This window comes from Schistocerca piceifrons, chromosome 1 (assembly GCF_021461385.2).
Source record: "Schistocerca piceifrons isolate TAMUIC-IGC-003096 chromosome 1, iqSchPice1.1, whole genome shotgun sequence".
Lineage (NCBI taxonomy): Eukaryota > Metazoa > Arthropoda > Insecta > Orthoptera > Acrididae > Schistocerca > Schistocerca piceifrons.
The window spans coordinates 590,008,984-590,032,448 of NC_060138.1; the positions used below are offsets into that span (position 1 = coordinate 590,008,984).

The 23,465-nt window shown below is 41.0% G+C and overlaps 1 protein-coding gene across 1 annotated transcript in view; it reads right to left on the reverse strand.

Moving 5' to 3' along the window:
* The window catches only part of LOC124803008 (ATP-binding cassette sub-family C member Sur), a 415,616-nt gene that overhangs the window by 14,137 nt on the left and 378,014 nt on the right, over positions 1–23,465 (reverse strand). Inside the window, exons 25-26 of the mRNA XM_047264118.1 lie at positions 22,107–22,210; positions 20,356–20,552 (exon numbers count right to left, since the gene is read on the reverse strand). Coding sequence (XP_047120074.1) covers positions 20,356–20,552; positions 22,107–22,210 — 301 coding nt within the window. The remainder of the gene's footprint in view (positions 1–20,355; positions 20,553–22,106; positions 22,211–23,465) is intronic.

The window sequence follows — 23,465 nt, forward strand, 5'->3', positions numbered from 1 at the left end:
ACGTTGTTTCGTACAGCATGACAGGGCCGCGTGTCCAAAACGTTTGGCCACGTGTAATTCATGTAGGAAAAAAGGCCACATTGCTTCTGTGTGTCAGTCCCCTAAAGTTCCTGTCGACGAGGACGAGGCATCGGACATGGATGTTAACTGTGTGCTTTCTCAAACGAATAAGTTGTTTGTTACTGTTCGTGTTCTGGATAAAGACATTCGCATGCAAGTGGACACTGGCTCTGCAGTAACTCTCATTAATTCTCGCACGTATTTGGAGTTGGGCTCCCCTCCCTTGTCTCCAGTTACGCGACATCTACGAACTTATAATAAGCAGAAAATTCCTATCGTTGGCCAGTTTGATGCTTCCACTGCCTACAAGTCTGTTGTTAGGCCCCTCACGTTTTATGTGGTGGATCATGCGGGCACTGAAAACCTGTTCGGTTATGATGCTTTCCAGTTGTTCGGGTTCTCCATTGATGATGATGTGCACCTCATATCTGAGGACATTCCATATCAACAGCTGGATGGCTTGTGTTCTGAATTCTCGTCCGTGTTCTCTGCTGGTCTGGGTCGTGCCAAGGATTTTGAAGCCCACATTACTCTTAAACCTACGGCTCGCCCTAAGTTTTTCCGGGCACGCCCTATTCCGATGGCGTTGCGTGCACCTGTCAAAGCTGAGATAGACAGGTTAACAGCTTCGGGGATTCTCCTTCCTGTTACCTCCAGCGAATGGGCATCGCCCATCGTGGTGGTTTCTAAACCAAACGGGAGTCTGCGATTGTGTGGTGATTTTAAAGCCACTGTCAACACTCAAAGCCTCATTGACACTTATCCTCTTCCCCGTCCTGAGGAGTTATTTACCAAGCTCGCTGGGGGCCAGTTCTTTTCCAAACTTGACTTATCGGAGGCGTACCATCAGTTGCTGTTGGATGCATCTTCGAAGGAATTTCTCGTCATCAACACTCCTTGTGGTTTGTATCAGTACCAGCGGTTACCATTTGGCGTCGCTAGCACGCCGGCCATTTTTCAGCGGTTTTTGGAACAGCTCACGGCTTCCGTTCCCGGCTGCATCAACTACCTGGATGACATTGTTGTCACGGGGCCTCCACTGAGGAGCACCTTCACAATTTGCGTTCACTGTTTCGGGTTCTGCATTCAGCTGGGTTGAAGTGCAATCTGGACAAGTCACAGCTCTTCCAACCCTCCGTTGTGTATCTTGGTTTCCACTTGTTCCGTGAGGGTATACGTCCTCTACGACAGCACGTTGCGGCCATTACCGCTCTACCCCAGCCGTCTACGGTCAAAGAACTTCAGGCGTTTCTAGGCAAGGTTGATTATTATCACAAATTCATTCCCTCCGCGGCGGCGGTGGCTCATCCTCTGCATCAGCTGTTACGCAAAAACGTTCCTTTCTGTTGGTCCGCCGAGTGTGAGCAGGCTTTTGTCCGCCTGAAGGCTCATTTGCAGTTGGCGCCTTGTCTTGCCACATTCCGTCCGGGTCAGCACTTGGTTCTGGCGACTGACACGTCACAGTATGACCTAGGGGCTGTTCTCGCCCATCGGTATGAGGATGGGTCGGAACGACCCATCGCCTATGTTTCCAAGACCCTCAACGATGCCCAACAGCGTTACTCTCAAATAGAAAAGGAGGCGCTCGCTATCATTTATGCTCTAAAAAAGTTCAGCGGTTTTTTGTATGGTTCTAAGTTTCACCTCATCACCGACCACAAGCCGCTGGTCTCTCTGTTCAGCCCCTCGGCGTCGCTTCCAGATAAGGCAGCTCACCGTCTGCAACGTTGGGCCTTATACTTGTCTCGTTTTCACTGTGAGATTCACTATCGCACCACGGCCCAGCACGCCAACGCTGACGCGTTGTCACGTTTGCCGATGGGCCCCGACCCGGTTTTCGATCGAGATGAATTACTCTGTTTCCACATTGATGAGGAAGAACGTCGTGCAGTCGAGGGTTTTCCACTTACAGGTTCGCAGGTCGCGTTGGCTACTGCGCGGGACCCGGTCCTACGTCAGGTGATCGGTTTTGTTCAGCGGGGTTGGCCGGACAGGACCAAGGGCCGGGCATCGGATCCCCTTCGCAACTACCATGCCTTGCGCCTTCGTCTGTCTGTTCGTGAGGGTGTTGTTCTTCTGGCCACGGATGGCGCATCTCCACGGGTTGTGGTGCCCGCCTCTCTTCGCAAAGATGTTCTCAAACTATTGCATGAGGGCCATTGGGGGATTTCTCGGACTAAGTCCCTGGCCCGCAGGCACGTTTATTGGCCCGGTATTGATTCGGACATCACCCACATGGTCGCTGCGTGTGATCAGTGTGTTCAACAACTGGCTGCGCCTCGTACTCTGCCCTCTCCGTGGCCTGATCCGGCGCAGCCGTGGGAACGGGTGCACGCTGACTTTGCCGGCCCCTTCCTCGGCACTTATTGGCTACTGTTGATTGACGCCTTCTCTAAGTTTCCGTTTGTTGTTCAATGTCCGTCGCCCACCACTGCGGCGATGACGCTGGCTTTGTCCAAAATCTTTGCGCTAGAAGGTCTTCCATCCACGATTGTCACGGATAATGGCCCTCAGTTCTCTTCGCAGGCCTTCCGTGATTTTTGTACTGGACAAGGGATTCATCATGTTACAGCACCGCCCTTCCATCCGCAATCGAATGGGGAGGTCGAGCGCCTTGTCCGCACTTTAAAAAGCCAAATGAAAAAATTCCTTAGTGATTTTTCCACAGATGACGCTCTGTTGCAATTTCTGAGTTCTTATCGCTTCACGCCTCTGGGTGAGCACAGCCCTGCTGAACTCTTGCATGGCCGCCAACCGCGCACTCTACTGCACCTGCTTCACCCTGTCAGGCCTTGTACTGTGTCCCCTAGTGCGGGAAAATACCCGGTGGGCACCGACGTGTGGGCACAGGGGTATGGATCTCACCCTAAATGGATTCCAGGGGTGGTCCAGGCTCTTCGCGGCCGCCGGCTTTGTGAAATACGTACAGACGACGGCATGGTTGTCCGCCATTACGACCAGATGCGCCCACAAGTGGTGGCCACGCCGGTACCACCAGCCCGAGAAGCCAGTCCTGTCGCTGCTGCCGATCTTCCGGGTGTGTTGCTGCCGCCGCCGTCGCTACCGCTTCCGAGTACGCCGGAACCGGCCCCAGTCCCGATGCCGCCTTCTCCGGGACCCATCTCGCTGGAGCACACCCCCAGGTCCACGACACCTATGGATGCTGCTCCGGAGTTTTCACCCATCATCTCGTCCAGGAGGCACGTTCCACGCGCAAGCTTCCGTTCTGGACATTTTCGACCATACTCTCGTGTTTCTCCGCGGGATCTTCTCGGGGCCTCCCAAGAGGCCATAGATGTCTCCGCACTGTCCGTGTCTCCAAGGAAGTGAGTGTTTTTTTTTCAAGGGGGGAAAAGTGTTGTGACAGTGCCACGACATTCAAAAGTGCCGCTACGTTAGTACGCGAACACGGAGATAGAGGGGCTCTGCAGCTCGGCCGAACGCGGGAGCGCCACCTGGCTATGAAAGGCGCCGGCCGCATGTCACAGCACGGCAGTCGAATGACAGATACGGAGTTAGTAACATGTAACCCGCTAGTGTTTCTACTTTTGTATATCCACGCAATTTATTAGTGATTAAAGGTTATAACAATTACTGCTGCCTCTTTTTATATTTTTATTTATTTATTATCATTTTTTTTAATATGTCCAATAATCTCTGTTATTTCTACTTGGAATGGGTTCCACACACCTGGGCAATATTGTGGGATGGCTTGCAGTCTGCCTTGTAGTCTGATTCTGTTTTTGTAGTACCCTGCCAATGAACCAAAATTGCCACCACCTTTACATATGATAGAGCCTGTGTGATCATTCTATTTCATATTCCTACAAATTGTTACACCCACGCATTTGTATAGACCGACTGATTCTGGTTGTGAATAACTGGATGTTGCAGTGATTTGATGCTACATTTCTTTCATTTTGTGAAGTGCATAATTTTCTGTTTATGTGCTCCAGTTTGAGATGGATCAGCTGTTGACGGCATGAGAGGAGACAGAGGTGAAGGGAAAGTCATCAAAAAGTGTATGAGGGAAAAAATTACACAAGGGACGGAATGAAAAAGATAGACTAAATAGCAGAGAAATGCAGTTAACAACTAGGAGAATAGTTTTTAATTGTTTTTATCTTATGTGTGTTACACCACTTCACCAGTAGGAGTTTGACAAACCATTTTCATTGAGCTCTTTAAGCTCACAACAAAATAACTCACAACAAATGAGCCAACGCATATAGTACAAAGTTAGCACAGAAAACATACTGAAAGGAAACTTAAGAATTTGTTTGAATAGTTGATTAAATAGAAAGTCCTATTAAACTGAAAGACTGCAACATATAGATGTAGGTTTTAAATATTATTTATGGCACATCATGTGTGACTAGGCAATCTTTTTCAGGCATGCTGCTGAGTTTCCATGTCCACCTGGACTATATGCCCCTTTTGGGGAAACACTCTGCCAAGCAGACCTGAACAGTTTTCCAAAGAAGCCTTTGTTTATTCAAATTCCTGGTGAAAAATTATGCCTGCATTTTTGGTCATTCATTTAGTTATGTACTATGTTGTGTTGGTCTCAAAATGGGTGCCATTCTTCTGAATAAATGAAGACAGTAGAGAAAACTTGCTTCTGTATGCTACACTAACTGCTGACTGTTAATTATGATACTGCATTCATGTCACACAAATCTTGTACTTTTGTTTTGCTATTTTCATATGTGATATGCCTTCAGCTTGTGCTCGTATTCAAAACTCATGAAATTTATTACTTTTCTAGTTATACATCAGCTGATTTGTAGTATAGTTATGTACTTTACATTTATGTAAGTGTGTAAGTACTTACATCAACACTTATATGCATTGCTGCCTGGTGATCATATGCTAATGTGCTACAACACAGAGTAAATATCACACTAAATTTATGCCATTTCTCAAGCCAGAAATTTGCACTTATGTACAAATATAATGAACAAAAATACATTCTCCTCATGATAACTAGAAGCCAGTGTCGAGTGCTGAAATAATGGTCAGCCATACTAAGGTCAACTCAGAGAAGGGACACATCTGTCTGTTTTTGATTGTGCACACTCTGTGATATCATCCCTGCCGGCACTGAGGGTGCTATGCAGCTCACATCACTACATCAGTATTTTTCTTTGAGAACTGGATGTGAAGTATTGTGCAAACAGACTGTGAGGGACTTTCGAGCAGCAGTTGTCATAAGAGCACCACAGATGACTAACTTACCACACAGATGGGCAATTCGTTGGCTTAGGCACGAATTCTGCTGCTACCAACATTTTTTATTTCCATTTCATTTTATTGCTCTCATTGTTAAACTATTAATCATAAAATTTAAGCTTTTATGGCTACAGATGTCCTCTCTACATTACGTGCTGATAGTGGCTTTGTTGACACTGTACTACTAGTGTAATGCTGCTACCTGTGCTTTTAAGTGAAGATGATATGTCAATATTTCATTTAAAATTGAGAGCAGAATATCTCATTTCTTCTCATATTACTGATTTTTGTACCCATCGGGTAGTTGTACATGGATGTACTGGCTGCTATGAAATATTAATCACCCGATTTTAAGAAACTATTAGGTGAAAAAATTTGATTTTTGCACATCTTACAGTCTGATATTTTAGATATCTGCAGGACTGAACTTCTTTCTGTTCTTTGTCATAGTTGCTGTGCTGCATCAAATTAAGTAAAGCATTGCACAAAATTTCAGAGTTTGCAGAGGTAAAATAGCATTGTGTAAACCTAGTGTATGGTTAATTTTAGCTCAACATTAATTTGTAGGAAATGTAGATAAGATATTGAAATTTTATGAGAAACAGAGAAGAGAACAATATCTCATTTCATACTTGAAATATTGGTGAGAAGAAAGGTATTGTACATGTTCTCATGATTGTTCCAATGTTTCTCGCTAATACTGAATACTAATAGGCTACATAGCTATAGTTAAATATGAGAATTTTACACATTTCTGTACTGACATAGTTTCCCTGAAAATGTGTAATACTAGCTAACTTTGAACATGCAGAGATATAACATGTCAAATCTTATGAGGAGAAAGTAGATGCTGCCCCTGAAAAATAAAAAAACAGTATGGTGGATGCTGTTTTACGGCAATCATACCTTTTTTTCTAATGCCAAAAAACATCCCAACCTAACAGCAATTAGCTGGGTGAAACTACAAATAAGGGTTACGGAATCAACATCTTGGGTATTTCCAATGTTTCTATATGTTTTTTTTAGCCATTATATAGCTTTGTGGTGGCTTAAAGGAAAACTTTTCAGTTGTCTTAGGTGTATACAAAAATGAGCCACAGCTTTTTGATCTTTCATATCTCCTGATTTCTCCTGATTTTTAAAACTGAATCTCCTGATTTTTGGTTTTTGAAGGTTGGCAGTGGTTCATGGTGTGGGTTCCTGTAGTCATGTCCTAGTGGTCCCGACAGTCGGGATACCAGTTACTTTGGAATAAGGCTGGGCATCTCGGACATATTCTGAGTCGTGGTCACCTTTGTGCTCATACGGCAAAGACTACCAAATCCACCGGTTAGTCCCTCAGCCGTTAGGGGTAAAACCCAATGGGACTCGGGGCAAGTAAGGCTAGCAACCTGCTTCCCTGGTACTTTAAAGATGATGCTGGCAACAATCAGAGCAAAATGGCTCGGACCTTTGGAGGTGACGGAGTCCCACCTCTAACTGACAAACCAGGGACTCCTAAGATATGACTTGGCAAACAAATGGTAATAAGATGGGGAGCTATGAATATCAATGGGGGCTACTCTGGGAAGAAGGTAGAGCTGGCAGAGGCTTCAAGTAAGATGGGGCTGGACGTTTTAGCTGTTAGTGACATTCGGGTAAAGGGCGAGAAAGAAGAGGTAGTGGGAGAATACAAGGTCTACCTGTCAGGAGTCAAAGCAGGAATAGCACAATATGGTGTAGGGCTTTACATCAGGAAAGAAATGGAACCCAGCGTAGTTGCAATAAGGTATGTAAACAAACGACTGATGTGGATAGATTTGACAGTGTCTAGCAAGAAAATTAGGATTGTGTCAGTATATTCGCATTGTGAAGGGACAGATCAAGATAAGATGGATAGTTTTTATGAGGCACTCAGTGACGTAGTTGTTAGAGTAAAGGAGGACAGTGTTCTGCTCATGGGTGATTTTAACGCCAGGACTGGAAATCGAACAGAAGGGTATGAAAAGGTTATGGGTAAATTTGGAGAGGATATGGAGGCCAACAGGAACGGGAAACAACTCATGGATTTCTGTGCCAGTATGGTCTTAGTAATCACAAACTCCTTTTTTAAACGTAAGAGCATTCACCGGTATACTTCGGAAGGCAGGGGAACCAGATCTGTCATTGACTATACAATAACAGATCAGGAATTCAGGAAGGCTGTGAGGGACACACGTGTATTCAGGGGATTCTTTGATGACACTGATCATTATTTAATCTGCAGTGAAATTGGGATTGTGAGGCCGAAAGTGCAGGAGGTCAGGTCCATATGTAGGAGGATAAGAGTGGAGAAACTTCAGGATAAGGAAATCAGGCACAAGTACATAACAGCGATCTCAGAAAGGTACCAGTTAGTTGAGTGTAGTCAATTACAGTCATTGGAAAAGGAATGGACAAGGTACAGGGATACAGTACTAGAAGTGGCTAAAGAATGTCTTGGAACAGTAGTGTGTAAATGTAGGATGAAGCAAACAGCTTGGTGGAATGGTACAGTCAAGGCAGCCTGTAAAAGGAAAAAGAAGGCTTATCAAAAATGGCTACATACCAGAACCCAGGTAGACAGAGTAAGTTATGTTGAAGAAAGAAACAAAGCCAAACAGATAATTGCAGCATCCAAGAAGAAATCGTGGGAAGACTTTGGAAACAGGTTGGAGACTATGGGTCAAGCTGCTGGAAAACCATTCTGGAGTGTAATTAGCAGTCTTCGAAAGGGAGGTAAGAAGGAAATGACAAGTATTTTGGACAGGTCAGGAAAACTGCTGGTGAATCCTGTGGATGCCTTGGGCAGATGGAGGGAATATTTTGAAGAGTTGCTCAATGTAGGTGAAAATGCGATCAGTAATGTTTCAGATTTTGAGGTAGAATGGGATAGGAATGATGATGGAAATAGGATCACATTTGAGGAAGTGGAAAAAATGGTCAATAGATTGCAGTGCAATAAAGCGACTGGGGTGGATGAAATTAAGTCAGAACTCATCAAATACAGTGGAATGCCAGGTCTTAAATGGCTACACAGGATAACTGAAATGGCCTGGGAGTCGGGACAGGTTCCATCAGACTGGACAAAAGCAGTAATCACACCAATCTTTAAACATGGAAACAGAAAAGATTGTAACAACTACAGAGGTATCTCTTTAATCAGCGTTGTGGGTAAAATCTTCTCAGGTATTGTTGAAAGGAAAGTGTGAGTATTAGTTGAGGACCAATTGGATGAAAATCAGTGTGAGTTTAGGCCTCTTAGAGGCTGTCAGGACCAGATCTTTAGCTTACAGCAAATAATGGAGAAGTGTTATGAGTGGAACAGGGAATTGTATCTATGCTTTATAGATCTAGAAAAGGCATATGACTGGGTTCCTAGGAGGAAGTTATTGTCTGTTCTACAAGATTATGGAATAGGAGGCAAACTTTTGCAAGCAATTAAAGGTCTTTACATGGATAGTCAGGCAGCAGTTAGAGTTGACGGTAAATTGAGTTCATGGTTCAGAGTAGTTTCAGGGGTAAGACAAGGCTGAAACCTGTCTCCACTGTTGTTCATATTATTTATGGATCATATGTTGAAAACAATAGACTGGCTGGGTGAGATTAAGATATGTGAACACAAAATAAGCAGTCTTGCATATGCAGATGACTTAGTTGTGATGGCAGATTCGATTGAAAGTTTGCAAAGTAATATTTCAGAGCTAGATCAGAAATGTAAGGACTATGGTATGAAGATTAGCATCTCCAAAACGAAAGTAATGTCAGTGGGAAAGAAATATAAACGGATTGAGCGCCAAATAGGAGGAACAAAGTTAGAACAGGTGGACGGTTTCAAGTACTTAGGATGCATATTCTCACAGGATGGCAACATAGTGAAGGAACTGGAAGCGAGGTGTAGCAAAGCTAATGCAGTGAGCGCTCAGCTACGATCTACTCTCTTCTGCAAGAAGGAAGTCAGTACCAAGACTAAGTTATCTGTGCACCGTTCAATCTTTCGACCAACTTTGTTGTATGGGAGTGAAAGCTGGGTGGATTCAGGTTACCTTATCAACAAGGTTGAGGTTACGGATATGAAAGTAGCTAGGATGATTGCAGGTACTAGTAGATGGGAACAATGGCAGGAGGGTGTCCACAATGAGGAAATAAAAGAAAAACTGGGAATGAACTCTATAGATGTAGCAGTCTGATGATGATGATGATGATGATGATGATGATGATGATGGTGGTGATGGTGGTGGTGGTGGTGGTGGTGGTGGTGGTTGGCAGGTATGCTGTCTCTGTGCATCAGTAATCATGTGGTCACAAGATGTGTGGGCCCTGCGGTGTGCATCACAGCACATGGCACTGCAGGTTTTACGAGTTCCAGCAGCTGTCTCCAGCAGGGAGTGGCTTACTATTTCAGATGACTTTAATTATTCCTAACTGCCTGTTCAAATATCTAAATACATGCAAGCCCTCGATAACACATGACAAAGTTATGACCTTCAATGGGTACCTTTCCACTGGCATACTAATTTCCGTCTGGCCCTGGATGGAGCTGAGTGTTTGTGTTGTATGTCAGGCAAGGCAATCCGTGTGATATCACAATTTCATTATGGGGCCAGCATTTCTTGTGAGCTCCCATGCCATCATAACAACCATCATATTTCATAAATGGCTCATCATTTCAAAATGAGGTATTTTGCAAGTGATAGCATCTAAAGAGACTTTTATATTTTGTAATTAATGTGTAAGTAACTCAGCTGCAGCAGAGAGAGTGTCAGTGGGACAGGACACGTAAACACAGCAATAGCACTTAAGTTCTCTAAGTGTAGGGTATGAGGAATTTTTGACCAGTGATTCAGGTAGCAGTTCTGTACCCTCCTATTTAAATGCATGGATTGTAAATTCATCGACTCTTTTTCAATTTTCACTGCTGCCATTTATTATTATTATTATTTTTTTTTACTTCCTTGCAATGTCAGACAATTAATTATAAAATTTAAATATACTTAAAAAGTTTAATTTACACATGTAAAATTAATTTATTCAATTTAGTTATGATTACTACCCTTGTATGTGAAAAGGCTGTAGTCCACCACATTATAGCACATTGGAAAAATTTTGCATGAGCTGCTACTGCTTTTATGTGCATGCTAACATTGGAGATTTGTCTTTTGAGGCCATAGCTTCTAACTAAAGTAAATACCAGTCATGGATTAGACCTTAGACATGTTCTGATGGGTCAATTGCTGCCTACAAGGCAGTACAATGAGCAATATTTGATTGTGGGATATGTGAGCAATATGTTCCCAATCCTCCAACTGTTATTGCTAGTAGATGATCCCGATGATACCACTGCTTTTCTATTCAAGCAATTTTTTATTTGGCCTCACAAGGGCTGAGTGGACCCTATACCAGACCTCCCTACTACAGAAACAATCTGAGGAGGTACCAGGAACCAAACCTGAAGGCACTGATGCTAACCAGTTGGCTATAGAGGCAGGTGTTGTATCATAGAGTATACTCATTTTTTTAAAAAAATTCATGTGTAATATGAATTGTTGGTTTTCACTCTCCTAATATCCACCCTTAATTTGGCCAAGAACTTGTTAATGAATGTTGTATCTGAACTAAAAAGTTCCTTTCTAGAGCCTAATCAGTGATGGAAAGAGTATGTGAGAATTATTGGTACGTCTTATATTTTAATTGTGTAGATCTTTTTATTCCATTTTCTTGTCTTCTACTACTTTCCAATTGTTCCCTCCTCTTCTTTTTGCCCTATTCACAAATGTTTTTCTCACATTCTTGTGCCTTTTCTATTATTTCCTTTAATATCCTTTCACACTCTTTTAAGGTCCTTCATTTTTGCCCCTACAATGGCAACACTTCATTTTTAATAGACTCTGGAATTCGAATCTCATTTGTTAGTGAGTTGGTGCTTTTAAATCATGTCCAGTGGTTTGGATCTTTTCAGATCGAGATGATTGAGAGACCTCTACTTTCTTCAAGTATTTGTTGATCTGAAGCTTTCTTGTTCATTTGTGCTGTCTTTTCTTTTTATTTGCTGAAGGAAAAATCTAGGAAAACTATAAAATTATGAGATTCAATCATGTTTGTAAATTTGTCTGTTTGTCACCCTACACCTGTGATGGCAGATGAGTCAACCCTTGTGAGTATTAGGACTCACAGAAATAAATGTTACATAAATTCCTAGTCAGAAATAGTTGGTGAAGGCAGCAGAATAGTAATGTAAATGGCAGAGCAGTGGCCTCTTTCAGTGGAGTCACTGTCATATATAATTGTGAAAATGATAATGTTTCACCACTTATTTGTTATTTAATTCCTTCTGAATACACTATTGAAATTTGAGCTTTGTAGTCATTGTCAGGTGGTCCTGCAACTAACATACACTTTCCAGCATTAGTACATCATTATGACATTACAATGGAAATTCATACAAAGTACAACAGGTAACATACCAATATTGTCCTTTCAAAATAAGTTACATTTCATGTCATGTTATGTGTTGAGAACATCATCTTTCAGTCATTCATCTGGGATATTATTAATTCTTGTTTCAACATTTCGACTGACAACTTTGCAGGCATTCTCACTTGGAAGATTTTTAAATCACTTCACACAACACTGTGGAGTAAATGTGCTTTATCAGAGATAACACTGTTGGTAATAAGAGCTTCAGTCATAGATAAAAAGTTATGCATCTTAGAGTAAAACAAATCAGGCACATAGTCTGCAAATCCACAGTGCTTATAAAGTATGTGGTTGATTATTATGGATGGCATATGTTGGAATGCCAGGCATTGAAGACATGGAACAATATTTCCTTTGAGAGCACAGATGTGAAACAAGTGGTGTGCATGACTTGTCAAACTGGAAACCTTCATCTTGGCTGAGCAGGTTGTCTGCTAATTGCATTCCACTGCTTCCTTGACCGTTGAATCCCATAAGGATGACACTGTGGCTATTATCACAACTATCCTGTAATCCATGGAATGGGCAGTGGAAATACAATGTTCAGCCATTCCACATTTATTGGGCCACAGAAGATGGGATTATTATCGGCATTCAATGCAACATTCTTGTGCAGTATGCATTGTTTGTCCTGTGTAATTTTTATCACATGCACAAGGAATTTCATAGATATCAGGCTGTTGTGAAAGTACACTCCTGGAAATTGAAATAAAAACACCGTGAATTCATTGTCCCAGGAAGGGGAAACTTTATTGACACATTCCTGGGGTCAGATACATCACATGATCACACTGACAGAACCACAGGCACATAGACACAGGCAACAGAGCATGCACAATGTCGGCACTAGTACAGTGTATATCCACCTTTCACAGCAATGCAGGCTGCTATTCTCCCATGGAGAGGATCGTAGAGATGCTGGATGTAGTCCTGTGGAACGGCTTGCCATGCCATTTCCACCTGGCACCTCAGTTGGACCAGCGTTCGTGCTGGACGTGCAGACCGCGTGAGACGACGCTTCATCCAGTCCCAAACATGCTCAATGGGGGACAGATCCGGAGATCTTGCTGGCCAGGGCAGTTGACTTACACCTTCTAGAGCACGTTGGGTGGCACGGGATACATGCGGACGTGCATTGTCCTGTTGGAACAGCAAGTTCCCTTGCCGGTCTAGGAATGGTAGAACGATGGGTTCGATGACGGTTTGGATGTACCGTGCACTATTCAGTGTCCCCTCGACAATCACCAGTGTAGGAGATCGCTCCCCACACCATGATGCCGGGTGTTGGCCCTGTGTGCCTCGGTCGTATGCAGTCCTGATTGTGGGGCTCACCTGCACGGCGCCAAACACGCATACGACCATCATTGGCACCAAGGCAGAAGCGACTCTCATCGCTGAAGATGACACGTCTCCATTCATCCCTCCATTCACGCCTGTCGCGACACCACTGGAGGCGGGCTGCACGATGTTGGGGCGTTAGCGGAAGACGGCCTAACGGTGTGCGGGACCGTAGCCAAGCTTCATGGAGACGGTTGCGAATGGTCCTCGCTGATACCCCAAGAGCAACAGTGTCCCTAATTTGCTGGGAAGTGGCGGTGCGGTCCCCTACGGCACTGCGTAGGATCCTACGGTCTTGGCGTGCATCCGTGCGTTGCTGCAGTCCGGTCCCAGGTCGACGGGCACGTGCACCTTCCGCCGACCACTGGCGACAACATCGATGTACTGTGGAGACCTCACACCCCACGTGTTGAGCAATTCGGTGGTACGTCCACCCGGCCTCCCGCATGCCCACTATACGCCCTCGCTCAAAGTCCGTCAACTGCACATACAGTTCACGTCCACGCTGTCGCGGCATGCTACCAGTGTTAAAGACTGCGATGGAGCTCCGTATACCACGGCAAACTGGCTGACACTGACGGCGGCGGTGCACAAATGCTGCGCAGCTAGCGCCATTTGACGGCCAACACCGCGGTTCCTGGTGTGACCGCTGTGCCGTGCGTGTGATCATTGCTTGTACAGCCCTCTCGCAGTGTCTGAAGCAAGTATGGTGGGTCTGACACACCGGTGTCAATGTGTTCTTTTTTCCATTTCCAGGAGTGTAGATCATCTTTCACAGATTCCAGAAGAGCTGCTGCCTTGGCCGATGGAAGGGAGATCTTTTGGGACACTCAAAAGAGAAATACATTTCCAAACCAGGAATATGTATTCTCTTCTGACAACATAGCACTCTTGTTGCACAATGATCTTAGTGTGGGACAATTCATGTAACTTACTTTATTAAGTCCATATGTACATAAAATTTTCTAAATGAAGAATTATTACCCTGTCAGTATTATGCATTCTTTAAATCTGTCTTTGAATGTGTGGACAGTTTTCCATACATATTCAATGTGGCATGAATCACATTTTATTTCATATACAGCATGTACCCTTCAGATCAGTCTTTTTCATTTTATGTCTTAAAAGTTGTTCTAAGTTGTTAGTTGTGCACAATCCAATTGAACATTCATTTAAATTTTCTTGTCATACATTTCTAATATCAAGTCTGCCCTGTTTTTATTTTTGATAGTGATTTCTTTTAAAATATTTAGTTCCTTATCTACTTCCTCTGCACTCAATGGCAGACTAACAAGATGATGTATCATAGCATTGAAAAATTCTCATTTATTGCTGGGTAGATGAGAAGAAAGACTGCTAATGACATGATCAGTGGTGATTGACTTAAAGAATATCCCAATCTCATGTCTCATTGTTATGAAAAGGATTGTTGCTGCTCACAATATAGTGGAGATACTGAGTCGCAGATAGGCACAACAAAAATACTGTCACAAAATGAGCTTTCAGCCTATGAGATCTTTGTCAAAAAAAGACAACAGACACACACATTCACACAAATGCAACTCATACAAACATACCAATCTCATGAATGTTATTTACATTGGAAACATTTAAATCAAAGAAACAGTTAAATCAAAGAGACTGGTGAATTTATTCTATTGTGAAGTTAGATTAGAGCAGTGTGCGATTTGCAGGGGGGGATGGGGGGGATTTCCCCCCATCTGCATCAGACCATCCCCTCCTCTGGTTTTAGTTTATGCGTCCCAACCTGGGATGTTTATTTCCCACACACTGGAGTGAAAATTTACATATAATTTAAATTTGTGGAGCCGAACACTGAAAGTTTGTAATAAGTCCTACTATTAATACTATTAATATGTTTCAATTTTCTATCATCAGAATAAGTACAGCTTTTCACAAATGTGCCTCTACTTTTTGAATTCTCCTCATATACCTGTATGTAGATGATTTCGTAAATAAGCTTTACCTATAATGCACTTTTAAAGATATAACAAGAGATGGCTTTTCTGATAGTGCATACGCGTGAATAGTGAGTTTCGGCATTAACATCTATTTATAAATAGCTGTTTAACCATGCGTATCGCCATGGTCCAAGCTAGTAACATATATAATTCTAATAACCCCCGAAGACATCCCCCCCCACTGGTAAAAGCACAAATCACATCCTGGATTAGAGATTAGATTAGATTAGTACTTGTTCCATAGATCATGAATACAACACTTCATAATGATGTGGAATGTGTCAGGTTAATAAAAGGTGTCTACACAAGATATTACATTACACAAAATATTACATGACACTTTTTTTTTAAGGGAGGGAGTTGTTGGGGAAATTACCCACTTACTATGTCCAAAAATTCATCTAATGAGTAGAAGGAGTTGCCATTAAGAAATTCTTTTAAATGCTATATGGCTATCTGTCAGACTTTTGATGCTATTAGGTAAGTGACCAAAGACTTTTGTAGCAGCATAATTTACCCCCTTCTGAGCCAAAGTTAGATTTAATCTTGAGTAGTGAAGATCATCATTTCTCCTAGTGTTGTAGCCATGTACACTGCTATTACTTTTGAATTTGTTCGGATTGTTAATAACAAATTTCATAAGTCTATATATATATATATATATATATATATATATATATATATATATATATATATATATATATATATATATATATATATATATATATATATGCAAATCATACAAACATACCAATCTCATGTATGTTATTTACATTGGAAACATTTAAATCAAAGAAACAGTTAAATCAAAGAGACTGGTGAATTTATTCTATTGTGAAGTTAGATTAGAGCAGTGTGCGATTTGCAGGGGGGGGGGTGGGGGGGATTTCCCCCCATCTGCATGCAGTTAATCTGTGTGCAGTTAATGTACGTAGCCGCTTAAGGCGGGTGACCTTGAAGCGGACTTGAGCCGCTGAGCGAGGCTGCCGGGCAACACGGGCCCTAGTATTACTAGGCCCGTGTTGCTGGAAAATCAAGATTGCGCAACACTGATAAGCCACGCTGGCTCTGTGCGTGCGAGTGGGGGCTGGAAGGTCTGACGTCATGGTGGTTGATAACTGTGTCGAGAGGCAGCAGCATGTTCATTCGACTCGAGGCAGCCGCACGAAGCACACAGCCATATATATATATATATATATATGGTTATAATAGAGGGAAACATTCAACGTAGGAAAAATATATTTAAAAACAAAGATGATGTGACTTACCAAATGAAAGAATGAAAGTGCTGGCAGGTCGACAGACACACAAACATACACAAACTGTTGACTCATCAGGAAAGAGGGAAGGAGAGGGAAAGACGAAAGGATGTGGGTTTTAAGGGAGAGGGTAAGGAGTCATTCCAATCCCGGGAGTGGAAAGACTTACCTTGGGGGGAAAAAAGGACGGGTATACACTCCCCCCCCCCCACACACACACACATATCCATCCAAAGATTGGAATGACTCCTTACCCTCTCCCTTAAAACCCACATCCTTTCGTCTTTCCCTCTCCTTCCCTCTTTCCTGATGAGGCAACAGTTTGTTGCAAAAGCTTGAATTTTGTGTGTATGTTTGTGTTTGTTTGTGTGTCTATCGACCTGCCAGCGCTTTCGTTCGGTAAGTCACCTCATCTTTGTTTTTATATATATATATATATATATATATATGTGGATATCTGCGTGTGTGCGAGTGTATACCTGTCCTTTTTTCCCCCTAAGGTAAGTCTTTCCGCTCCCGGGATTGGAATGACTCCTTACCCTCTCCCTTAAAACCCACTTCCTTTCGTCTTCCCCTCTCCTTCCCTCTTTCCTGATGAGGCAACAGTTTGTTGCGAAAGCTCGAATTTTGTGTGTGTGTTTGTTTGTGTGTCTATCGACCTGCCAGCGCTTTTGTTCGGTAAGTCACCTCATCTTTATTTTTTTATATATATATATATATATATATATATATATATATATATATATATATATATATATATATATATATATATTTATTTATTTATTTATTTATTTTGTGAGGATGATATTTTCTGCAGGATGATCTTGGATGAGCTCAAGCACTCTTTTACTCAATGATGAGTTACCCCAGAATATGATGCCATACAAAAGCAGAGAATGAAAATAGGCGTGGTAAGCTAATTTACTGAGATGTATATTGCCAAAATTTGCAATGACCCTAATAGCATAAGTAGCTGAACTCAAACGTTTCAGCAGATCCTCAGTGTGTTTTTTCCAGTTCAAGCCCTCATCAATGCATACACCTAGAAATTTTGAATATTCTACCGTAGCTACCGATTTCTGATTGAAGTCTATATTTATTAATGGTGTCATTCCATTTACTGTCAAAGTTTAATGAGAGCTCATTTGCAGAGAACCACTTAATGATTTTCTGAAAAACATCGTTTACAATGTCACCAGCTAATTCTTGTCTGTTGGGTGTGATAGCTGTACTTGTATCATCGGCAAAAAGTACCAGCTTTGCATCTTCGTGAATATAGAATGGCAAGTCATTAATATATATTAAGAACAGCAGAGGACCCAAGACCGAACCTTGCGGCACCCCATTCTTGATTGTTCCCCAGTTTGAGAAATCACCAGTTTTTTGCATATTATGTGAACTGCTTATTTCAACTTTCTGCTCTCTTCCAGTTAGGTATGATTTAAACCATTTGAGCACTGTCCGATTCATGCCACAGTACTTGAGCTTATCTAGAAGTATTCCATGATTTACACAATCAAAAGCCTTTGATAGATCACAAAAAATCCCAACAGGTGACTTTCGGTTACTCGGAGCATTTAATATTTCATTAGTGAAAGTATATATAGCATTTTCCATTGAAAAACCCTTCTGGAAACCAAACTGACATTTTGTTAAAACTTCATTTTTACAAAGGTGTGAAGCTACTTTACAATACATTACTTTTTCAAGACTTTTGGATAAGGCAGTCAGAAGAGAGATTGGGCAGTAGTTGTTGACATCAGACGTATCCCCCTTTTTATGCAGTGTTCTAACAATGGCATACTTTAGTCTATCTGGGAAAATACCCTGATGTTCACCATTTAATTCTTCATGTATAGAGTCAGTTTTGTCAAGAGAATCCTCAATGAATACCAATGTGTCATTTGCATGTATCTATAATAGCAGATTTTACCTGTTGTCTGTTGGAAATAACTGAAAAAGAGTGTTTCTTAGCTATTCGTAACTATATAAGATTCTAACTAAACAGCTTCTGCAATTCAGCAGATAAACTGCAGTTTGTGTCAGTTGGGCTGAGTAGAAGGAGAAAGAGGCAGGTGCACAGGACATGAATGCAATGACACATGGAAATCAGAGCCAGTGAAGTGCCTGGTTCATTCACACAGAACATCCTAATTAGTCCTGTCACAAACTTATCCTATCATACTCGGAACTAGAGCCACCTGTGAAAGCAGCCATGCCATAGACCAGATATGCTACCATTTCATTACAGCATTTTATGTGGGCATTAGCATCAACTCGTTATGCACCAGAATAAATGTGTACAACCAAACTGTGGCCAAGAACAGAACTGATTATCCATTGATCACAACATGTGATCTGGTTCTTTTCTATCCAGTACCAGCCTTTTTGAACTATGCCGAAAGGAGTTACCCTTGCAATACATCCTAGCTCCTGTAATCCTTCTGGCCTTCATCTCCACTAATCCACTGCATCTGAATCTTGTATCCAATAGTTTCTCCTCCCTCTTTCATGTCACCCCCTCCCAACCCACACCTCCATGTTATCAACGACATGAATCGCATGAACTCTCTGGCTCTGGACCAGCGTGTCATTGCATTCCTATCCCATTTACATGCCACCTCTCTCTCCTGCATTCCTAACTCTCACATCTGCTGCCTCTCTCCAAGCTGCCAACTACCCTCCCCAACTCCTCCTCCCACATCCTGCCTCTTTCTACCTCTACCGACCTCACCCAACACAATCCGCACCCCAACCTATCTACTGAACTGCAATCCCAGTATTGTATGTTCAGCCAGCGCACTGTAACCATATAGGTGTGTGTGTGTGTGTGTGTGTGTGTTTTGTGTAACACAACATGAAATGCAACTATTTTCAATGGTATGATCCCTATTAAGAGTACACTTGGCATGACTTTTCATCATGTAAATTGTAATTTCATAATAATGTATTACCGATGAAATATGTACATTAGCTGCTCACTCTAAATTGTAAAGGTTGACTGTCAACAACTCAATGCTCCTACTACTCAATGAGTTGTCTTCTTTACTCCTAAATTACATATTTACATCTTGTGACAACTTTTCTTGCCATATTTATCTAATGTTATTTTGTAACCCAGGTGTTTATACAATTTACAAATAGTCTAAAGTAAAGTACACCTTTTTTTTAAGTCTTCAATAGTACTCATTACTTGTGATGAGATATGTGGCACATAAACTTTAATAATTGACACAGGCTTACAAACAGGAAACAGAATCTTAATTCTTTCAACATGACAGTCATTGAAGGATTAAATAATGAATGTTATTGACATTATTGACATGTAACACAACATGAAAGGTAACTAATTTCAAAAGGATAATAATGGTATGGCCCCTATTAAAAGAGTACACTTGTCATGACCCTTCATGGTGTAAACTGTAATTTTACAATAATGTATTAATGCTGAAATATGTATGTTGGTTTCAGAATTACTTGACAGTGACTGTAAAGCTGAAACTGCAATAGAGTATCCAGAAGCACATCAATAACAGCCAAACAGTGAAAGCATTATCATTTAGATAGCTGCATTTCTTTCTACATTCCCTCTAATAAAAATGCGAATAAATTATTACTATTTGTAACTGACTGTTGGTGTACTTTACAGTAGTAGCCTACAGTGGCTGCCTCAGCCTGATAATGTTTAATTTAACTGGTTCCACATCCCTAAAGGCCACCTGTCTTGATGAGATTTATTAAACACAATGTGTGAATGAGTATCATCCACACATATTGTTACAGTTCATATTTTACTTTCATTTTGAAGAAATATTAATTTTTATTAGTGTTCTTGTTTCTGTTGCATACTTGGATGATAAGAATGAAGTGAGACATTAGTAATAACTCTTTAATGGGATATTCCATTGAAAGTTATGAACAGTTCCCAATAGTCATCATGCCTTCTGATTTTATTCAATATTAAACAATTATATCCAGCTGGTACCCACATGAATTTAAAACTGTCTTACCGCTATAGTAATAACTGTGCGGCCAGCAAACGCTTTTGATGCTGCAGCTAGTAAGGCTTCTTCAGTTTCTGGATCAACAGAACTCGTCGCTTCATCCATTATCAAACAGGCTGCACCGTGCAGAATAGCACGAGCAAGACAGAATAGTTGTCTCTCCCCAGCACTGAGGTTTTCTCCACCCTCTTGAACTTCAGCATCTGAAAACCCAAAAACTTAGAAGAAAAAAATTCTTGCAGTGTTATAAAAATTATTGGTAAATATAGCTTTTCCACTAACAATAATGTTCCTCAATTTTACATACCACAAGCACATGAGTGTATAACTCTTCCTAGCAGTATATTCCATGTCAAGGAGAAACATGGTCTTTTCACAGAAATTTCTACATCTTCATCTATACCCATACAAAACACAGCAGAGGGTACTTCCTATTGCACCAGTTATTACATCTTCTTCCTGTTCCAATTACGTATGGAGCATGGTACATAACATGGTTTAAACACCTCTGTGAGTGTAATTAGTTGACTCTTGTGTTTGCAATCCCTACAGGAGTGATACATGGGGGTCGACACATCTCTTACACCACACCATTCAAGCTTTCTCAGGAGCACAGAATGATCAATCACGTAGAAAGCTTTTGTTAGTTCCAACAATGAACCAGAGATTTTTTTGTGGTTGTCCACTGTGTTTATGACAGGGTTTACCAGGTTGAAAGTGGCTGTTTAGTTGGCTATGTGGTCTGAAGCCATGTTGACATCCAGAAATAATATTATTCTTGTTGAAGAATGTAGTCGGTTGTGAAAGGAACACTTTTTCAATAATTTTTGAAAACTCTGAGAACAGTGACATGGGGCTACACCCATACATTGCTGATCACCTTTTCGATATAGGGGTATTACTTTTGCCATTTTCAGTTGCTGTGGGTAGACACCACTTCATAAGGATGATTTGTATATGGCTAATAAAGGAGAGGGTATGTGTCTTGCTGTTATTTTTATAATATAATCTGGAATATCATTAATATCAGCTGAATAATTACTCTTCAGTGAATTAATGGTATTTAGGAGTTCCGTTGGGCCTACTAGACTGAGGAACATGGATATATTATTTATTTCAATAGATGAAAGCTCTTTCAGTGTTGAATTAGGTGGATTTCCACATTTTTCCTTCACTAATTTTCCAACAACAGTTGCATAATAAGAATTGAAGTTCTTTGCAACTGCCCAAGGAGCAGTGAGTTTCTTGCCATTGTGTAGTATCACAATATTTTTGTGAGTTGTCTTCATCCTCGAAAGATCCTGCATAGCTTTCCACAAGGACTTAGTTTTATTGGATGACTTCATAATATATATTTCATTTTCCTTAATTTTTGTGTCTTTTATGACACGTTTCAAAACTAACTTGTAATTTCTGAAATAACTAAGAAACTCAGCTATTGGTATATAACTTTATCAGATATTCAAATCAAAATTTTGTATTTTATATATAATTCTTTTTCCCCTTCACTAACAAGTCAAAATAAACTTAACAACTTATCCCCAGGCTCTTCGGATCTTTCAGGGAATAACTGTTATATGTCTTCCATGTTAAAGAATGGCCAAGTGAGAAAAACTCAAAACAGAAGTGGTGTGGTTAAGACAAACACAGAACACACTAACAGTAACCTCCACCCATGGAAGGAATTCAATAATTCACAAGGAATTCAATAATTCATCCCAGAAAATTTTTAAAGGTAATGATCAGCTTTACTTTACCTAATTTTCCAGGATAGCTGCTGACAGTTTCCTTTAGCTGAGCTAGTTCTAAGCTCTTCCAGAGTTCAGCATCTGTAAACTGTGCACTTGGATCAAGATTTTCCCTGAAAATATTTTACATCAGGTGATTAAGTAGATTTGATTCAATTTGATTTGAATTCTATTTGGTCCTGTTAAGTCACAGTCTGTACAAATGTTGTACTGTAATGTAGGACACGTCAAAGAATTCAAAAGAGAAGAGAAACAAACAGTACCGGTACTGCAAATAACACACATACAAGGTATACAATTTTACATACATCAGCATACAATATTACAATATTGTTTATAATATGATACACCTTTCATAACTTAAAGCTCTATAAATTCATTTAAATTACACAGAATGTGGTTTATCAGGAACTGTTTCAGTTTCCTCTTGAATATCTGAGGGCTGTCACTGTCCATTTTATATTCCTTTCATAACTTAAAGCTCTAGAAATTCATTTAAATTACACAGAATGTGGTTTATCAGGAACTGTTTCAGTTTCCTCTTGAATATCTGAGGGCTGTCACTGTCCATTTTATATTCAGTGGGAGCTTATTGCAAATTCTTATTCCAGATTGGATAACTTCTTTTTGTACTATATTGAGTCTCTACAAATGCTTTACTTCTGCCTTGAGGCATGACTGTGAATGTCACAGTTAGTTTGGAAAAGTTTTTATTTTATTTTATTTTATTTTTATTATTATTATTACAAATATCACCAATGATACAAATAGCATCAATGAGTAGATGTACTAGCCTGTGAGTGTCAGTATCCTAATGGTCTTGAATAGGTGCCTACATGATGTCCACTTTATAGCACCACAGATCAACCTCACAGCTTATTTTGGTACTTTAAAAAACTTTCCCACTTTTGCAGTATTTCCCCAGAATCTTATAACACACACACACACACACACACACACACACACACACACACACACACACACACACAAAAAAAAAAAAAAATCACATCATCACACCATATTGCATCCCTATATATATAATAAATAAAAATACAAATGGCTGTCTTTCAACACAATAGCATCTGACAGCATGCACAAATATGTACCACTAATCCAGCATTGTCCAGTCACTTACTCTTATGTCATCCTCCTCCCATCCCTACCCCACCAATAAGGACTGTCACCAGTCAGCCACCAACTCTGAAGGCCTTTTGACATCAGTCATTTTTATTGCTTTTCATGTTAGTATCTTCCCATCCTCAATGTCAGTATCTTCCCATCCTCAATGCCATTAGTGAGTGATTGCTTACCATGCTGAGTTGGAATTTTTGATACATTCCATGCAGTTTAAATGTCATCCACTTCCCA